This window comes from Phoxinus phoxinus, assembly GCF_949152265.1.
Source record: "Phoxinus phoxinus genome assembly, chromosome: 5".
Taxonomy (NCBI): Eukaryota; Metazoa; Chordata; class Actinopteri; order Cypriniformes; family Leuciscidae; genus Phoxinus; species Phoxinus phoxinus.
In genome coordinates, this window is record NC_136880.1 from 30,509,964 (window position 1) to 30,528,377 (window position 18,414).

The 18,414-nt window shown below is 37.4% G+C and overlaps 1 protein-coding gene across 7 annotated transcripts in view; it reads left to right on the plus strand.

The window, feature by feature from the left end:
• The window catches only part of astn1 (astrotactin 1), a 246,091-nt gene that overhangs the window by 76,630 nt on the left and 151,047 nt on the right, over positions 1-18,414 (plus strand). For all 7 annotated transcript variants that reach the window (XM_079612600.1, XM_079612595.1, XM_079612594.1 and 4 more), the window contains exons 2-4: positions 1,074-1,261; positions 14,547-14,940; positions 16,829-16,978. In XM_079612600.1, coding sequence (XP_079468726.1) covers positions 1,259-1,261; positions 14,547-14,940; positions 16,829-16,978 — 547 coding nt within the window. In that variant the 5' untranslated portion in view covers positions 1,074-1,258. The remainder of the gene's footprint in view (positions 1-1,073; positions 1,262-14,546; positions 14,941-16,828; positions 16,979-18,414) is intronic.

Here is an 18,414-nt window from a genome sequence, read left to right on the forward strand (position 1 = left end):
AAATACATAATTTATATATACATTTTACATTTATATATACTATACATACATAACTAAACACAAACGCAATGGCAAAAAAAACACACACACAAAACAGTAGTAGACTATACATAGAGTGCAAAGGTGTGTTTTAAAAGAGTTTATTTTCTAAAAGTCCGCAGGGGCAGAATTGCTCATGAAGAAACACCCTTATTGGAAACAAGCAAACCGCAGTAATTTATCCCTGTAACATGCCTTTGTTTGTGTTGTATCATGCATGTTGTTTAATTAATAAAGGTACTGTCCCACACCGGACCCCTGGGACTGTGTATGTCTAGTGATGAAGTGCAGAGTCATTCTGGCTTATGCCTGTGCATATACAACTCATAAAGTGGGTCAGGGGTTCTCCTCTGTTTTGCAGTCTGCAGCACCATTTTGAAAGGAGATAACTGCCTCCCCATTGTCTAAAATATTACTAATGCAAAAGAGGCAGCACAGGTCAAAAGCTTTGTTTTTCATTTGTTTTAGGAGTACATCAGTATGTTTAAGAACAAACGCTTAATCAGACAATCAAAAAGAGAATTCTAAAGAAGCCATTAAAAATTAAAAACACCTACCCAGTGTATCATCCCCCCCAAATAGTTCAATAAACTGTCATAAAATGACATGTTACCCTTTTCAAAGGCTTATCGAAATCCTCTGGCCTTACATATCAAACAGAATTTATGCAATGTCAAGAACATATGCTCAGTTTGCTTTGTGCTGTGAGCAGAAGGAAAGCCCATTTATCATTTCTCCACCTAAATTGTCTTTTAATGTGATGTCCAGTAGCACTATTCCTATTAATGCTCTAGTCCTATGTCTCTGCATCCATCAACTAGACTTGAGGCTGTTTAAACTGATCACGTATATTTATAAAGTGAAGTTCAAATGCCGTAGGGATTGCTTTGATATTCCTAAAAATATGTGATATGAATAATGTATAGTCACAGTATACTGCGTATATTTGCATGACAGAAGCATTTTTGATTTATCCTGCAAACCATCACACACTGCTCAATGCAACACAAACTATCTTGTGTTTATATTGGCAGAGATCTCTGGGAACTCTGAAGACATCCCCCTGGTGCGCTGGAGGCAGCAGTGGTTGGAAAATGGCACTTTGCTCTTCCACATCCACCACCAGGACGGCAGTCAGAACCTGCCTGGGCCGGCGGCCACCGCTTACCCCGCTAGTGACTCCGCAGAGGAGGAGCTTCGCATCTTGCACATCTCTGTCATGGTATGCAACCCAGTACTTGATGTTTTCTACACTAATTCTTGGACAAATTCCCTTAGAATTATTTAAATTATTTCAGACGAGACCAACTTTGGCAAGTTACTTGAGTTTATTGAACACAAATTATCTTTGGCGGTATGGTTCCTTATGGGGGTTCTTGCTCCATAATTAATGACATACAGAGCTTTAGCATTAACCCCCCATAGAACCATCGGCTTGAGTGATATACAGAATTAAGACAGTTCAGTAATGTCTTTTAAGCCACAGTTTTAGCATAGACGTATATGCTATAAGGATGTGTCTCTCGGTGATGATATCCGTGACGCTTGGACTTGGAAGCCTTGGTAATCAGAAACGAAAAAGACCACAGCCAGAAAGTACACAGAAGTATGCTTGATACTATAGTGGGATGGTGGGAGGGTTGCGAGCAGTTTAAGTGTATTTCCCGGGCAGTAGTGCACGGATATATATCCTCCCGGTCTGAAAGGAGAATGGTGATGATTGAAGTGATCATTAAATTATTCAAAACATTCAAATTACACCTTATTTTTAAACAAAATTCATTTCAAAAACGTTCAAAATGCAGATAAGGGTCAAGTTGGTACTTCAACAATGAAGATTTTCAAACCTGTGGATTGTGTTTGGAAAAATAATAAGTCACTTTTTTTATGGCTAAATAACATTCTGTGATGGAAATTACTTTTTAAATATTTTGGAATAAAATGTCTCCATTGTCTTCCTAAGACTAATTTCATTGCTAGCATTTTATGTATTCTTAATACAGACAATTCAATAATATATTCACACTTCTGCATAATTTAAGAAAATTACAGCTTAATTGGAAACGACACTCAAAAGCATTCTGTTCAGTTTTTTTCTTCACACTTCAAATTTCATCGCATTTTATTTATTTTTATTTAACCTTTATTTAACCAGGAAAGTCCCATTGAGGTTAAAAACCTCTTTTTCAAGGGAGTCCTGGCCAAGAGGCAGCAAAAACACAGTCAATTACATTTATAAAAGTTGCACAATACAAATAATTAAAAACATTTACAATTTAAACAGGTCATTTCAGGTTCTCTCAATCTGGACTTAAAAGTATTTAAGGAAATAAGTTCAGATAATTTCAAGTCTTTTTGCAAAAAGTTCCATGCAGAAGGAGCGGAGTAGACAAAAGCCCTTTTTCCCAGTTCTGTACGGGCAAATGGAACAAAGAGCAGCAAGTGATCATTTGATCGCAGTGAATAAGAACCAACACTTCTCCATGTGATTAAACTACAGATGTAGGATGGCAACAGACCAAGCATGGCCTTATAGATAAAAATATGCCAGTGCCCTGATCTCCTGTTGGACAACGATGGCCATCCCACTCTGGAATACAATTCACAATGATGGGTCAAGTTTTTACAATTCGTAATAAATCTCAGAGACGCATGATAAACAGTGTCAATCTTATGCAGACATTGTGCTGAAGCGGTCCTATACACCAGGTCTCCATAATCTAAGACAGATAAAAATGTTGCAGTGACTAGCTGCTTTTTTGCTTTAAAAGAAAAACAAAATTTATTTAGAAAGTAAAAGGACAGTTTAAGTTTGAGTTTCTTCACAAGGTTGTCTATATGAGACTTAAAAGTGAGAGCATCATCAAGCCAGATACCAAGGTACTTATAAGAATGAACCACCTCTATGACACTTCCAGTCAAAGTGAACACAGGAGGAGGAGCTTGAGAAACCTTCTTAGTATTACTAAACAGCATCAGTTTGGTCTTATCAGCATTGAGAACCAGCTTAAGCTGCATAAGCGTGCGTTGAACCACATCAAAAGCTTTCTGCAAAGACTCAACCGCTTTAGTTGGGGATGATCCAAAACAATAAATAATTGTGTCATCAGCATAGAAATGTATATTAGCATCCGACACATTTTGGCCTAGTTCATTTATATACATGATAAACAAGAGAGGACCTAATATTGAGCCTTGTGGCACCCCCTTGTGAACCTTCACTAATGCAGAACATAGACCATCACATTTAATGCACTGAGTCCTGTCACTCAGATAATTCATGAACCAGGAAACTACAAAATCAGACAATCCCAGACAAAGAAGCCTATGCTTTAGAACAGCATGGTCCACTGTGTCAAAAGCTTTCGACAAATCAAGAAAAAGTGATGCACAGAATTGCTTTCTGTCAAGAGCGACAAGTATGTCATTAATTACTTTTGTAACAGCAGTGATGGTACTGTGATTTTTCCTGAAGCCTGATTGCAGTTTAGAAAGGAGTTCATTTGAGTATAAAAACTCTTTTATTTGGTCTGAAACAAGGGATTCTAAAATTTTTGACAAAATACACAAGTTAGATATAGGCCTATAGTTAGTTAAAACTGCTGGATCACCTCCTTTAAACAAGGGAGTAACAAAAGCTGACTTCCAAACTGATGGTATTTCATTGGTTTGAATTGACAGATTAAAAAGAATTGTAAGGGGCTCTGCAACAAAATCAGCTGCCTTTTTCAGAAAGTAAGGCTCTATTAAATCTGGTCCAGGAGGTTTTCTGTGATCTAACGCTTTAAGAGCTCCATGCACCTGCTGCACAGTAAAAGAAACAAAATTATAAGGCTCTCCAGAAAACACTGGAGAGAATGTGCATGGAGTGACAGCGACTACTCCTGTCGACTCGGACAGAGAACCAACTGATACAAAATGCTCATTAAAGCAATTTAAGACATCAACTCTGTCGTAGACTGGGAGAGAGTTTTTTAAGACGAATTTTGGGAGGGCTTCATTACTTTTATTCACAGAAAGAGACTTTATGACTTTCCAAAATTTCTGTGGATTATTAAGGTTTTCACTTGTGACTGATAAATAATATTCTGATTTAGCCTTTTTGATAAGCGATGTACATTTATTTCTTAGTTGTCTGAAAATGGACCAGTCAGTGGCAGAATCACCATTTCTAGCTTTAGCCCATGCCACATTTCGTTGATGGATAATGTCTGACAACTCTGGAGAAAACCAAGGGTTTTCCCGTCCCTTCACTCTGTGCTTTGTCCAAGGAGCATGTTTATTTACAATTTTCTCAAAATTCTCCTTAAAAAGTGTCCAGGCAAGCTCAACTTCAGGCAACAGGCCTAGCTGTCCCCAGTTAATCAAATATAGATAATGATGATATGCTTGTTCATTAAAGTTTTTTAAATTCCTCTTTCTAATAATTTGCGATTTACATTTGGGTATTTTACTGCCTCTCGAAGTAGCAATAACACAATGATCACTCAGATCATTACAAAAGACACTCATGGATAAAAATTTATGAGGGTGATTGTTAGAATCAAGTCGATTAAAGTAGATTTATCTGGATTTTTTAGATTAGGCCTTGTAGGTACATTTACCAACTAGCTAAGACTGATAGAATCACAGAAAGATTTAAATTCATCAGAAACAACATTTAGCCAGTCCCAATTCAAGTCCCCGGCCAGTAAAAGTTCCCTATAGTTTAATCTGGACAAAAGAAGCTTTAAAGATGATAAAGCCTCCCTGGAAGCTGATGCATGAATTCTCTTCACTGACACTGTTGTCTCCATGATAACGGAGTATAATAACTTTTGTTTGTAATTCACTATGGGCTTTGTACTGATAATGCAGTAATTGATCGTTGTGATGGAAATGTGAATTTGGGTATAGTAATTTGAGTAAAAAAATTCTTCATAAATGTTTTGGGTCAAATCAACCTATTTTTATAAGGTCAAAATTCTGGATGTGGAACAAGAAAAAAAAAGTCTATCCATAAAAATAATTTGATAATTAGCAAAAAGAAATAATGACTCATAAGACATAAAATATATGTAGTTGAAGAAAAGCCCATAAACAAACTTTCAAGAGGCAAAACAAGTACCGGTGTATATATAAATATATATATATATATTTTTATAGTAAATTTATAATCTTTCAATCTTTCCTTGGAGTCCTGCAGGTTTCGTCTGAACTAAGCCGGGAGAAAAAAAAACATTACTTGGATAAGAAAAGTTTATGTTGTGTTGTGTGTTAGATGGAAAGGAAGATAGCATTTGTTCAGATTCAGTCAATTAGTGGTTACGCCTCCTGGCTTTACGGTTCTCCTCTCTCGGATCGTTATTCTACTGTCATCCCTAGAAGTAGTTACCCTAAGAACAATCGGAGCGAAGACTCTTCAGGGCATAAGGATTTTAAAAAGCTTTTAAACATACTCTGTATAATTAGTGGAAAATCCATATTTGTAAATTGTCATGCTGAACAGCAGTGGGATTTGTACGGGGGCAAAGTTAGCAGCTCAGATGAATGGAGAGTTCTGAACACAGGTTAGATGAATGAGCTGCTGTGATATTCAAGTGTTTGGTATGCAAATATTTTTATAGGAAATGCACAAATGGCTCATTATTTCTTTATAAAGCAAAAGGGACATATGGGGGCTCCAGGCTTTGCTGGATTTTCTTTGCTGCTTGAATTCTAAATCCTGTAATTGTGCATTAGAGCAGTATGGCAGTTGTTTTGGATGGTTAGTTGATTCTCTGTGCAAAGCCACTGATTACTGAAAGATCCCTGTCGGAATATGATTCCTCCGAGCTCCGGGAAACCTCCTCTATTGAGCGAACCCTGCATGATCCCTCAGAAGCTGAAGAATATTGCATGCCTCCTATCTCAAACACAGCCTCTGACATTGATATCCCCACAAAGAGAGTTATTAGTATTCTAAAGGCAACATGCAGGAAGTCAGCAGATGATTCAACCTCATTGAGGTGAGCAATGGGATCCAAACAATTTTCTCTTCTCAGAGCATTATGCATGCTTCATGAAGGACAGCGCATTATTTAAGCACAAATACATTGTGTTTGATGTCCGTGTGAACAACTAAAAGATTGGGACCCGGTCTTTAATTCCTTAATTATTTAGACTACAGATGTGAAAACAAGATTTGTGCGATCACTGCTTGATTGAGACACCACTACCATTTAAGGTTTAGTAAGGTGAAATTATGTAGGCTCATAAAGATTTTTGCTAGAACATGATTTTTCAGTTTGCTTCTGATGAGTGAGTTGAGTATTTTTTTTTTCTCATCTGATTTTTTTAATGAGGCACCATGAAAACATATCATTTTAATTATTTGTTGATTGTATGTAAATATTTATCAATATACTGTATGTATATATATATATATATATATATATATATTTATATATAAACTTTTTTGCTCACCAGCCACTGTGGCTAGTGGTTTACAAAGTTACTTGCCACTCAGCTTTCTCGCTGGCCACAATTTTGACATTGATACCATAGGGGACAACTGTCGTATAGGTATTTTATAGGTACCCCCAAACGAAACGAGGGGGTGAGGGAACGCGGGTTTGTGTGTCAACTACCTGTCGGAGAAATTAGAGAGTGAGAATGTGCATCTGGTATTGTATAGGGACGTCCCGTGTGACGTCACGCCATTTGGAGCAGCTATCTTGACGGAATAGAAAATGGTAAACCGCCGGTGATATACAGCTCGTCGCGAAATATTCCTATCATGCCCGAGTGATGCTCTGCAGTTGGATGCGATCAGATACGTGATCATACAAAAGGAATATCTTTATACCGTATCCCAAAAGAAATAAAACGGAGAAACAAGTGGTCGGTGGCAATAAACGGGTGATTTTGTTTTGTTTTTCCCTCTAAACTCAGTTAAAAAATTATTACAGGTAACGTTACTATAATTTGGTGATTAAAATACATTGACCGACCTTTGCGGTGATGATTAAAAAATCCTTCCCTGCTGGTGTCCAAATCAAATAGTTGCTGACCCAGCCGGACTCGTGATACCGATAGCCTGCTAACGTTAAGCTTTTGTATGCTTTTAATGAAGCTCCGGTGTAACGTTTGCGTGATGGGAAGTGAATAAGGTAGCTGTAAATGTCACTGAACTCAATGTCAGGAAGGTTTTCTACACATTTAATGCCTGTAAAAAGAACTTGTGGTGCTTCATATGGATCTATGATTCCTAATTCCTTTATCTTCCTCTTGTATCTTTTTGTGATGCTAATAAGTGCGATGACATGATGTGAAGAGTTAGCTGACGGCCGGGAAAAAATAGATTCTGTTCAATATCGAGATATTTTGTGCACGCAATTATATCAATACTGTAGTGCAAAGTATTGCAATATTTAGGCTAATTATACTAATAATTATATTATTAGTATAATAATAATATATATTACACACCCCTAATAATAGATCCATTGCCACCATAGAATATATATTACACACCCCTAATAATAGATCCATTGCCACCATAGACAGTATATAAACGATTGCCACTGAGTAGCTGACGGATGTATTCCGTCAAAATGGCTGACACGCGGCTAGGGGTCACGTGACTGGGAGATCCCTATATCCTGCGGAAGAGTTTAAATGTTTCCGTATCAATAAATCAATATTTTGCATACATATTTAAATATTAAAACACTACATATTGTTGTTAAATATTAAAACACTACATCACACTTAGTTTATTATTTCAGATGTCTTTTTAAAAGACTACAATATAAAAATGTATATTAGGCCTGTATAAAATTCAACCCGCCAAAGTGGCTAGTAGGAGTGACTGCATTACATGCCACTGCGGAAATGAACCCGCGTTTGGCAGGTTGGTGGTGTTAATGTCAAGCCCTATATATATATATATCTTAGGGCATTTTTCAAAGGCAGAAAAGTGATTGATTATTTCTATTTAAAAATCTGAGCAAAACAGGCCATATAGCTGCTTTGCGGTACATGGCTTTACGCTTGCTGAATGTGAAATTATCAGATGACCTTGAATCCTCAACTTGCTCTCGAAAAACAAACCAATATGAACGTATTCAAATTTGCCAAAGATGCAAAAGAAAAAAAATCTTCCCCCCTATGTCCCACCCATTTGATTTGACCATTTTATTCTTCTCATTGTGCCACTCTTTTCTTCAGAGCTAAGACTGTGTTGTTGCAAAGGTGGGAGAGAAGTGGGAGTTTTTTATTGGTGGTGTGACGGGCAGCCTCTGTGACAGATGGTACCTACGCCGCATCCCCTTCTGGCTCTGACTCATCTCGGCCGGAGGGCAAGATCCTAAACCTAGTACCCCCTAAAATCATATCACTTCCTTGAGTGCTTTGCAGCGATGCCAGTCCCAGAGAAAGCGAGCCGTCAGTGTAGACACCTGTCACCAGTCCATGTCAATTGTGGGCCATACGTGGCGGTCCTCGGGCCAGCTGGGGCTTTTGCTCGGCTCAGTGGTGCACGGTGGTCGTTCAGCGCCAGGCTCGCAGTCTCACCATGATAGTTTAGGGTTTGTGAATGGATAAGCACTCGTCAAATGTGCCTTGATGAAAGCCCAGCTGTGCTGTCATTTTGACTTTGATGAGGCTTTTTCTTCTTTTTTTAACAATCTATTCTTCGGCTCGTATCTCCAGCAGCTATCACAAAGGCCATGTTGCAAATTGAAAGTGTTTTTTCCATCTCGGCTTATTTTTCTTCTCTTAAGGGGGTAATGTGTAACCTATTGAAAGCAGCAGTGGCTTGCTTACCCAGGCTGTCAAAGAGCGACCACCCTCTTTCCTGCCGCTGTCATTGGGCATCTGTAATAGATGAGCAATTGAGTCAACTGCAGGGGTGGGGGGTGGGGGGTTTCTACAAATGACCAAGTCACCAAATCCCACCTACAATCAAATAACACATTCCACTGCCACTCAAGGGGACCTTTGATATTTAGCGAGCTATTTTTCCGTCTTGTTGCGCACTCGTTTTGTACTAATATGTTCTCAGAGGTGGCTGTATTCTCAACAGGAAGGTTTTTTTTTAGGCACACCTCCCCCTCCATTCAGATGGCCGTTTTACAAGCTGCAATTTGCTCTACTCAGCAAGCCTGAACATCCATAGGCTGCTCCTGACCCCAGTTTCTCCCATTTGCCAGCCTGAAGCTTGTTCCCCAGTGGTTTATCTCTCTGCGGATGGCTGGCTCAGCTGCGCCGTGCCCTTGCAGTGATTTGCACACGCTGGGTGGAAAGACGTGTAACACAGTCCTCATTGCATCTATATCACAACACCTGACAGCCATCCTCAAATTGGCAACAGAAACAGATGGTATTGTGTCCTGGATTTAGCACAATAATAGATGCAGTTTTTTTTTTTTTTTTTATGAACACAACAATGAATAATAAATAAAAAAAACATGGGGAAAATATATATAGAGTATATTTTGTATGTTATTATTTCCTCAAAATAGACAATGCATTTGTTGTGGTGTATGGAATTCTATTGTTAGAGGATAGAACTGGTAATAAAAAATTTTTTTAAAATAGTTTTCTGTATTTTTTGTTTTTTATCTGTCCCTCTAACCTTTTCTTGTATAAATGTTTCACCAATCATTATTACTTATTCAGGTTTTTAGCGACCCGGATCTATAGCTAGCATGGATGGATCTCTACCTGCCGCAATGGTATAAAACTCTCCTGATATTAATAACAATTACAAAATAATAAAATAAAGCATATTTTTACCTTTTGGAACTTGGAATTGGTTCAATTTGAGCAGATGCTTTTTACCATCATCACTGTCATCATCAGAGCTCATTTCCCAGTACATTCAGCATCTGGCTCATATTCGCAATCTCAAACATATTCTCAAAGCTATCATTTTCCAGGTCTTTAAAATCAATATTTTTTGATCGCTTATGGCTTTTTCAGCAGATCCATCATGTGACAGTGACACTAATATTTGATTGCGTTCAGTACATGCTCTGCAGTAAATCATTGAGCCATTTCAAGTTTTGCTGATTATACTTGTGTATTCTTTTGCTTTCTGCCTGCAGTATGAGTGAAACGTCACTTCATCATTGAATTGCACTTATTGAGTCATTTAATTGTTTCAGAGATTCAATTGTTGTTGCACACAAAAAAATATACATACATTATTACGTGCCCCGGGTTGCTAGCAACCCTACTTTTTTTAGAAAAGTTTGGAACTTTGTAAAAACAAAGGAAATGTCTCTCTTGTTGAGATGAACTCATACTTTCTTTGTGTTCATAAGCCATACGTCTATATTGAATGGTGGTTGAGAGATATATGAGCCTAACGTAATTACAGTATTGATTGAGCTAAATCATTCCTTAAACATTCTCAGCTTCCTGTGTTATATTTCATTAAGAAATCTTACATTGATTTTGTCGCTTTAAATATGATCAGTAACTCCGTCTGTCACGAAAAACTCAATATAAATCTTTCACATTTAGTTTTTAAAAGAACATACTTTGTGACCTCGTGAATTGAGACTAATTATAGTGGTTTTCTTTCCTTGTTGTTGCGGCAATAATCTGGGCCTTGGATTGATGTCTCAGACAATCTTTTATGTTGGTCTGAGCTAATAAATCCAGAATTTATGATGTGATTAAAGTCTTTCTTTGTTTTTTTTTCTTTCTCCCCTTTGCCCATAAAATGGAACATCACACCTTGTGCTGATGTAGCTCTTGGTAAATAGTGCTATCCCCCCCAGCTGAAGTATGTATGTTGAATTTCCCACACTTCTGGGAATATTAGAAGATAGTGTATCAGAGGAAACTGGCGGGGTGGCATTAAGGTGGATGTGGAATTGGATATGAAGGAGAGCTAAAGCAATAAAGCAGAAATCAATTATTTTCGCATTGGCTAACAGCCAATAAAATAGTTGCTTTACAAACACTCTGTGAGCTTTAAGGTGCGTCAGAGGAAACGCATGCTTCTTTCCTCCATGTATGAAGCTGATTTATCCACCTTGACAGAATTGATAGTGGGTATTTTGAAGGAGGAAGTTGCTACCTGAACTCAACAGCTGCACTAAGTCCCAAAACGCTGATCTTTCCGAAAGCATCTCATGCTTACATGCTGTTCTTTTCCCCAATCCCATCTAAACTATGCATCTCCATAGGCACCTGCAAAGCAAGGCCAGGATGCATGTGTAAACATCCTGAAAGCTCAACTCCATTTATAAAACAGATCTGCTGGAGTTTCTGCCCTGTTAGCAGCCATAAGAGGAAAGTGATATATCTTTGCGTTAAACTCTTTCCCAAGGGCCCAGGGCAGCATGAATGTAACCAATGGCTAAGAATGCTAGAAAGAGGGGCAAGCAATGTTAAAAGCGGTGAAAGATGAATCTCTGAGGTAGTCACGATGATGACATTCCAGGAATAGTTATTTCAGGTAACACTGCAGTCCAAAGCTCTTTGCTTAGAGGTGGGTATTTATAATGCAGTTTGCATGGACATTAAGAAGAAAAGTCTATATTGAGTAATGCATATGCATTCTCTTAAATGCACTGCCTCTCATGAGTGCACTTCTTAAGCACATGGTGGTCTTCACTGGTGTGTATCACAGAAGAAAGAGGTCGGTAGTATTTTGATCTCCTATCATGGTCAATTTAACGTGTGTTTTTATTTATTTACTTATTTATTTATCTATAAATTAACACTTTAAATTGACTACATGCATATATTTCAGGGTTATTATCGTTAACTAAACCTAAAACAATAAAAAAAAAGAATTATTGAAGTAAAATAAACATTAACTGAAATAACAAAATATATATACAAAAAAATTAAACTAAACGTAAATGTTGTCTTGGCAACTAGCCAAAATAAAAATTGAAGTACTAAAATAACTCAAAATAACTAAACTAAAAACTTACTACTGAATATAGACATGACATAAAAAATGACAAGACACAACAAAATTGCTAAAGCTTTAAAATGTAATTGAAAGCTGAATAAATCGAAAGTGATAAGATAACTGATATATATCATCCCCCACCCCTTTTTTTTCTCTGAATATGGCGCAGCTGAATACTGTCCATACTTGTTCCACAGATGGAGGATATTGGCACCAGATAGCATTTAATGGAGGAAGTGTAATAAATAAGTCAATAAAACATGGGAGTCATGACCAATTCAGTAAATCCGTTTTTATCCCTGTGGATTCTCCTTCGCTACATACACTTAGAGTTTAAGTGCTTGAAAATACCTTGTTTTATGCCCACATGCACCCTTGAACGGAAAGGGCATTTCCTCTTGCCTTTCTCATTTATTCTGAAAAAGCCACCTAGATCAGATAAATGCCCATCTGGAAAACTGTCCTGCAATGACCCACTCATTAATATTGGCTCAGTCCCTCGGTCTTACATCACGTTCATGCAGAAACAAACAATAAAAAAACTTTTGTCTTAAGAAATCGCAATTATTTATCATCCTCATACTTTCAGAGGGATGAAAGTCAATAAGATGCACATTTTGCATTGATTTTACAGGCGGAGCAGGAGGTGATTTATCAAGAAGAAATGCATAACCGTCATCCTCTGCACAGTTGCGATCTTCAAAAATCGTTTATGCCTTGTGTTGAGATTGTTCTTCAAAATTATAATCCTACTGCATTTAGTGAAATATACAAGAAGGGCATAATATTTGACTGATATGCACTCACATATATATGCATATACTGTACATAATATAGTCTTGCATTATAATTTATGATTTTAACAAAATGCTTATTGATACATTTTACATTTTATGCGTAAGATTGCTCTTATCAAAATTCTTAAATGCAGATTCTGCTAAACAGTTGTTTTAGTTGGCTTCAGTGTTTTAAATGCTTGCTAATATTGGAAAAAGTGTCCATGGAAATAAATGACTGCAACTCTTTGTGTACTTGCTTTGCAGTATCTTTGCAGTCATTTTCAGGATTCGTTAAATGCCTTGTTGCCTAACAGCTGTAAACCAAAAGCTATATTGTCCTGTATATTATAATTTCAATAGCTTTCTGTATTAAACTGAGTTAATTTGAACAACAAATATATCAGTTGGCACTAAAATAATAAAAACTTTATGCAGGAAAATGACAGAATCAATTGCTGCAAAATATTACCCATTTTGGGAGCTTACAAGACATCTGCTTAACGTTGTTAAAGAATGTGAAAAACCCATGATAGCATCACTTGTATCCGTTGGCTAATTCAATTAGGTCTGCTCATGCTGCTAGATTGTGAGGTTTCGTTTGGTCTTTATAGTTTGCCCTTCATAAAGAAAAATCCCATCTGGTCTAATTTTAAACCGTCTGTAACATGCAGCCTTCCATAATTTTCTACGCAGTGAAGTTACATTTTGCTTGTTTGGCTAATTCAAAGTGATGGACCCAAAGGAAATTGAATTACACAAAACCAATTATCTGTTGGATCTGGTGCTGTATGTGGCCGCAGTCTTGGTATGGTTTTTATCCAGCAGTCTTTAGTGGCATGTGTAGATTATAATCACACTGTCTTGCATTGTATTTTCCCCACTATAATTAGTCATAATCATGATCATTTTTGTAAAATGCACAGAAAACAACTCCATGTTTTTCTTCAGCTATAGCTACACAAATTCACTTACACTGTTGCATGTCTCTTTAAAAACATAATGATTATTACATGCTTTTTAAATACTACACTATCCTTAGTACACATATGGCACAAATATTAATATAGCTAAATTTTTTATAGCTAAAACCCTTTTTTTCTATTCCATCCATCCTGGTTCTTGGCCTTGTACATATCATGCATTACCAGAAAACGTATGTAATACCTTTTAAAACTGCTGAGAATTTGTAATCAATAACAAACCATTTATTGCAGTTTCAGTTCTTTCTGAAGCACACACACATTTTTGTTCAGCATAAGTTAGGCTACCTATATGAATAAGAGCTTTTTGTAAAAAACAAATTGAACTAGAATGCTAATACTCAGCATGGTCCAACTAATTTCTGACATCTACATGATAATAAAAGATGTGGAATAGGTGAAATTGAATAATTCTTTAATTCAGTTTATTGTGGGTAAGTACATTTGAGTTGTTTCCTTCAGTTCAGTATACTTGAATATAATGCTGCTTTGTTGTGTACAATATGTTTCTTAGTGGCACAGTGGTTCTCCCACTGCGCAACTAAGTGCTGCATATTTATAATTTAGGCCTTAAGTTTGAATTTCAGATTTATAATATCATATCTCATGTGTGTGAGGCAGTCATCATTCAGATGACCTGAATCAGATTGATTCACATTATAAATCCTGGTATATCATTTTGAATGAAGTACTTTGGGAGAAAAAAAACAATGTTCTTTTTCAATCTAAAAAAATAAAAATCAATGATTTGGTTTACATTATGAAATACATCTGAACATAATAGAATTGCAGTATCTTTTTACTCTTTATACATACATTTTCTCTCTTCCATTTTCTTCGTCCCTGTAGGGTGGTATGATCGCTCTTCTGTTGTCCATCCTGTGTTTGGTGTTGATCCTGTACACTCGTAGACGCTGGTGTAAACGTCGCCGGGTACCTCAGCCGCAGAAGAGCGCTAGTGCTGAAGCAGCCAATGAGATTCACTACATCCCCTCGGTGCTGATGGGTGGACAGGCCCGGGAAAGTTTGAGAAATTCTCGCGGGCAGGGCCACAACTCGAGCGGCACGCTCAGCATCCGTGAGACTCCGATCTTGGACGGGTACGAGTATGACATCACAGACCTACGACACCACCTGCAGCGGGAGTGCATGAATGGCGGAGAGGACTTCACCAGTCAGATGACACGTACACTTGACTCACTTCAAGGGTGCAATGACAAAGCTGGCATGGACCTCACTCCAGGTGTGTGTACAGCTGCACTGTATGAATATAAAAATCTATGTTAAACTGCAAGTTAAAGTTCACTAAAAATTCTAATTTATTTACTCACCTTTATGCCATTTCAAATGTATGAATGTGTGCTGGTTGTTCTTTTCTATGCAATTACAATGATTGAAGCTTTAAAGTAGCAGAGGAGGTTTTGATTTATTCCAGTTATTCAAATCTTTTGAGTCTATTCACCAAAATGATTTGTTCAGTTTTGTTGAATGACCATTATTTTAGATGACACGCACTACTATTCACAAATTTGGAATTGGTAGGATTTAAAAAAATTTTTTTTGAAAGAAGTATCTAATGCTCACCAAGACTGCATTTATTTTGATGCTTTAAAAAGCAGTCATATTGTGAAATGTTATTACAATTTAAAATAAGTTTTCTATTTGAATATATTTTAAAATGTAATTGATTCCTGTGATGGCAAAGCTGAATTTTCAGCATCAGCTATGGCTTCAAACGACTTGGAATGTATCACACAAGCCATATAAACCACTTTTGTAATAATTTTTATGGTGCTTTTTCATCCTTTTTAAAGCTTGAATGCTTCAGTGGCCATTCATTGTAGTTGCATGTAAAAGAGTAACCTGCACTTCAAAAATGCCCCCCTTTGTGCTGTATGGAAGAAAGAAACGCATTCAGCTTTGGAATGACATGAGGGGGATGTGCTATAAAATGTCCAATATAACCTCAGACAATAACCTTAATGATTTAATAGCATACTTTAATCATTCTGTAAATTAATTCACACTCCCAATTCAATGTTTTGATTCAGTGCCTAATTTCAGTTATATAAACAACTTGTCAACCAGGCCTTGAATGCATAAGTGAATGCACATGATCAAAGCGTGTTGAAGTTCTTTTTACATTTGATATAGCTGTTAAAAAAACTCTTTAGAAATAGAATTTTTCATGCAAAATCCTTTGAATGTCTTTTGATTTATGTATATATAAACAACATGAAACCAAATCTATTTTTACATCCAGGAACCTGTGAGATTTAAATTGCATGTACTAAGCACATCATTCGCACATTGTTGGCCCTGAAAATATTTATTTCACCTCAATAGCTCAATAGTCAGCGGCAGAGCTCGCCTTTTCGGTATGTGGCTGCAAGAAACCCCGGGTTGAGTGCAAAGCTCCAGAAATTGGATAAAGCCTATATCAAAACAACTGCAGAGAGGAAATCAACAGGACATATTTATTTATTTAGCTAAAGCTATTTTTCCCAAATAATATCAAAGTGATAACACTGTATATTCCTGCTAAGCAAAACTGCCTATTTGCCCGTGGGTGCATGGCACCCATGGAACCCATTTACGCTCTGTAATAGTCAAGGATAGATGTGAGTCCCATGACCAGACCCGAGTCTGTGCCAGATTGGCCTTGTCCATTGGTCACACAGAATTTGGAATGGCCACCCCTTATCAGATGTGAAATGATGTTGATGTTTGCCTTGAAGAGTAGCCCATTATAAATACCCCTAAAAAGCTTTGCAGGAGAGGAGCGATTTCATGCTGTCACAGTAATTTGCCTAATACAATGAAACCCTGCAGTGCCAGTTGTCTTAGTTGTGCAATTTACTCATTATAAAGGGGCAAACTAACTACAGGGGATGGCGATGTTGCGTAATGGTGAATGACGGAATGTCATATCCAGAATCGCTGGGCTGTAAAGGCTCTCAGTTGCTTTCGTTGTAATATAACCCTGAAAATACTTCACATAGACCACTTAGACTTGTCCTTCTGAATGACAAGCGTTTGCATAAAGTGTCTCTGCATGCCCTTGGTGGACTGTTATTTGCTGCTCATTCATCTATCTTTCTTTATCCCTAATTGTAACCTTTTTCCATCAGGGAGTGATAGTACAAAACTGTCCCTAATGAGCAAGTACAAGGATAACATCATAGCTACCAGTCCTGTCAACAGCAATCACCAGCAAAACACACTCCTCCCACACAACACCTCCACCAACCAGCGCAAGCGTCTGTCCAGCAAAACGCATGGTGAGTCTGGGTATAAGGGGTGAAACGGTTTCTGTAATCTTACTGTTCACCATTCATAGTTCTGTGTGCGTTTTGTACTGTTAGTTAGTTCAGTGTACTAACTTAGCATACTGCTAGCAGATTAGCCTGCTAGCTTAGCCTGTATCCTACACAAGTCCCTTACCCTACAGATAACTGCAGTAATGTTAAAGCTGCAGTCCGTAGTTTTTCCTCTTTGTCGCCATCTATGTTCGAAATCTGCAATTGCAGTTATTCGTGGGATTATCAACTTTACGTGGGTTGTGCCTCGGCACGGTACAGCGCGGATTAATCCAATGTTTTGAGGAGAATGTGTGGATGTCAGTCAACGCGCCGGTGTGGATACTGTCATTCGGAATCACAGATTCTACTTTTTGGAAGTATGACGGACATAACACCGTGTCCTAACCAGATCCAGACAAATAATTTGTCTGTCCACACTAGACGCGACTGCAAGATGCATACAAATCAATCAAAACCCACAGCCAATCAGAACAGCGTGTGGGCGGGCTCTCGCGTCAACTGCACAGCACCAGAGATTAATCTTGACGGCAATCGCAAGAAAATGGATAAGTAGGCTACATAATTCACAAATATTACACCATTTAAACATTATTCAAATAAATAGGCTACTGAGTTACTAAAACAATCTTTGTCAAATAATACACTTGTTTCTTCACAGTTCTTCACAACGCTCTTGTTTCCATTTGTTTAATTTCAAGATCTGAGGTGAATTATCCATTGTTGCTTTTACAGCTACAAAGCTAGGAGCACTAATTGATATTCAAAGTCACATTATACCCTTTTAACATTAAATAAAGCACATAAACAGTACCTGAGATTATCATTCTCACACTTTGTGTTGGTTGTTCCAGCGCGACAAAATAGAATTGTTGCGGCGTTGCGGCTGGTTAGAACAAAAACTCTGATTAACATGGAAAATAAACCTTTTATTGCGCATCTTGTGTAGTTAGGACACAGTGTAAGAGTTGTCACCGGAAAATATAATCTGAACAAGTAAGTAACATCCACTTTGCATTGCACAAAAAAAGCATTGCAGTAAATCGTGCTGAATAAATCTGATCGGTTATCATATCACGTCAAACTGTGCAAATTATACTTTGTTCTCAAATTGTTAATGTTAACAACATCAGCATCACGTGACTACATTTAATGCCCTTTCGATATTATCGTTGTTTTTGCATGGGCCCGGTTGCAGTATCTTTTTTCTGTAGCCACTCCGAAGTCCGAAGTCTTTTGCATTTTAATAATAACATTTATAATAATTTGTTACATTTATATAGCTCTTTTTATGGAACCTCAAAGCGCTTCACATATGGAAGGGGGAATCTCCTCAACCACCACCAATGTGCATCATCCACCTGGATGATGCGACGGCAGCCATATTGCGCCAGAAC